This window comes from Propithecus coquereli, unplaced genomic scaffold (assembly GCF_000956105.1).
Source record: "Propithecus coquereli isolate 6110/MARCELLA unplaced genomic scaffold, Pcoq_1.0 Scaffold64, whole genome shotgun sequence".
Lineage (NCBI taxonomy): Eukaryota > Metazoa > Chordata > Mammalia > Primates > Indriidae > Propithecus > Propithecus coquereli.
In genome coordinates, this window is record NW_012152396.1 from 2,153,756 (window position 1) to 2,155,742 (window position 1,987).

The following is a 1,987-nucleotide window of genomic DNA, read 5'->3' on the forward strand; positions in this document are numbered from 1 at the left end:
TGTCCTTACTTGGGGCCCATGTTGTTCAATGATTTAAAATGGCTCTGAAAAATTTACTAAATGAAGTTGGGAAGGAAATGGTCTTTTCAATGGAGACTTTCACCAAGAACCCAGTACCACTCCTTTCATTATTACGGCCTACTATTGGACTGTTAATGCCTGTTTATAAAGAAATGCTTTCTCCTTCGCTTAACTGAGAAAAATGACTATTGCACAACATTATTGATAACTAGCATTTGTATTTCCGGTTTATAGGGAATATACACCGGTGATGACTGACACTACACTTGGTTGAAAGTTTGGATCTTGTTGTCAGGCAATATGCCATGAAGTTAGATTATGTTTTTCAGCAGTTTTGTAGTTCCTCAGTTACGTACAACCATATCTACAGATAACTTTGGGGCAAGAATGCTGATAAACTATGTGCTAATTGTGCCATTTTGAATCAGATCCCTGCAGATCAATTTTGTAATTTCCATTTTGTGACTGTGTTCTAATTGGCCACTCGCCTGATATACAGGACATTTCCTCCCCCATAAAAGAACTCAGCTTCTTCTTACACAGATACTAGATTCCAAATACTTTTAAAAACTCTTTTAATTGTACTTCCTTTTATTGTTCACTTAGCACACCTTAAGTTTTTGACAATGCTTTCAAATCACAATACTAAGCAAATATTATCTATAAATTTGGAGAATACAATTGGAACAAGTTGCTTACTTTTTCTTGTACTCAGTGAATGTGTTTTCTGAATAATCTGCACATAGTTCTTGTCCTTTGCCAATGAAAGAAGATAGTTCCTTCTTCAGCAGAGGACCCTGAAAGAAAACAATAATTGCATAACAAAATTATTTGTCTTGAAACACTGTCCCATAAGGCTATTAAATCAGAATTAAATGCATTGTATCAGTATGCGTATTATCTACACCTGGCATATTTTCTGCATAACGACAGATGATAAATAATTTAGACTTTGCCATATATGGTCTCTGCTGCAACTACTCAACTCTGTACAAATGCAGTCATAAACAATGCATAAAACATGGGAATGGTTCTGTTCCAATGAAACTTTATGTATGAACACTGAAATTTGGATTTCATATAATTTTCACATGCCATGAAATATTAATCTCCTTTTGATTTTTTTCCGCCAACAGTTTAAAAATGTAAAACCATTTTTCTATTCTTAGTTTGTGGCCATACAAAAGTAGACAATGTGTTAGGTTTGGCCCATGAGCAGCAGTTTACATGGTTAATTAAAAAAAAAGTTAGCAAATCATACCTTAGCTTTTAAACAGGCAGTAGGATCTTCAAGATCGCAGCATTCGCCAAGGCTTTTCAGGGTTGGCTCAAGTACTTTACTGAGGAATACTTCTGGAATGTGAGTCCTTCTGCTTAGTTCAAATGTGTATCTGGCAGGAAGGAGAAAAGAAGAAGATACTCTCTAAGGTGTGTGTAGAAATGTATGCATGTGTTCATGTTTTCAAACGTGACATATCTTATCACAAAGGCAGAGCACCTGGTTTCTGCATCTTAATTCAAAAGAAAAGATTTAGCCAAATCTAACTCTAAATCAACTGGGTTTGGATTATATAGCATTTTTATTGAAATACAGGTTATTATTAATAATATTTGCTTTGAAGCTATTGTGACTAGTTAATACTGAATTAAAGCTCTGTGTGGAATACATATTCATATATATTATGTAATATATAAACATATCTATTTCAGATGCATATGGACTGTTCTTTATTCAATATAATACAATTGACCATTTCTAAGCATCGAATGGGTACTTTAAAAGGATTTTCTGTGAAAATGTTTGTGTAAATTCTTCTATTATGTCTTATCCCACTGCTGTCTATGCACTTATAAAAACAATGAATATTTAGAAAAATATAAATTAGAATTTCAGTCCTGTCTAAATTCTGTCTGATGTTGCTAATTGATATTTCAACCCGCTCTTTCAATCTATATGCTAAATATT

At 33.4% G+C, this 1,987-nt stretch overlaps 1 protein-coding gene across 1 annotated transcript in view; it reads right to left on the reverse strand.

Moving 5' to 3' along the window:
* Positions 1 to 1,987, reverse strand: part of GC (group-specific component (vitamin D binding protein)) — a 68,862-nt gene that overhangs the window by 30,896 nt on the left and 35,979 nt on the right. Inside the window, exons 5-6 of the mRNA XM_012659834.1 lie at positions 1,283 to 1,412; positions 721 to 818 (exon numbers count right to left, since the gene is read on the reverse strand). Coding sequence (XP_012515288.1) covers positions 721 to 818; positions 1,283 to 1,412 — 228 coding nt within the window. The remainder of the gene's footprint in view (positions 1 to 720; positions 819 to 1,282; positions 1,413 to 1,987) is intronic.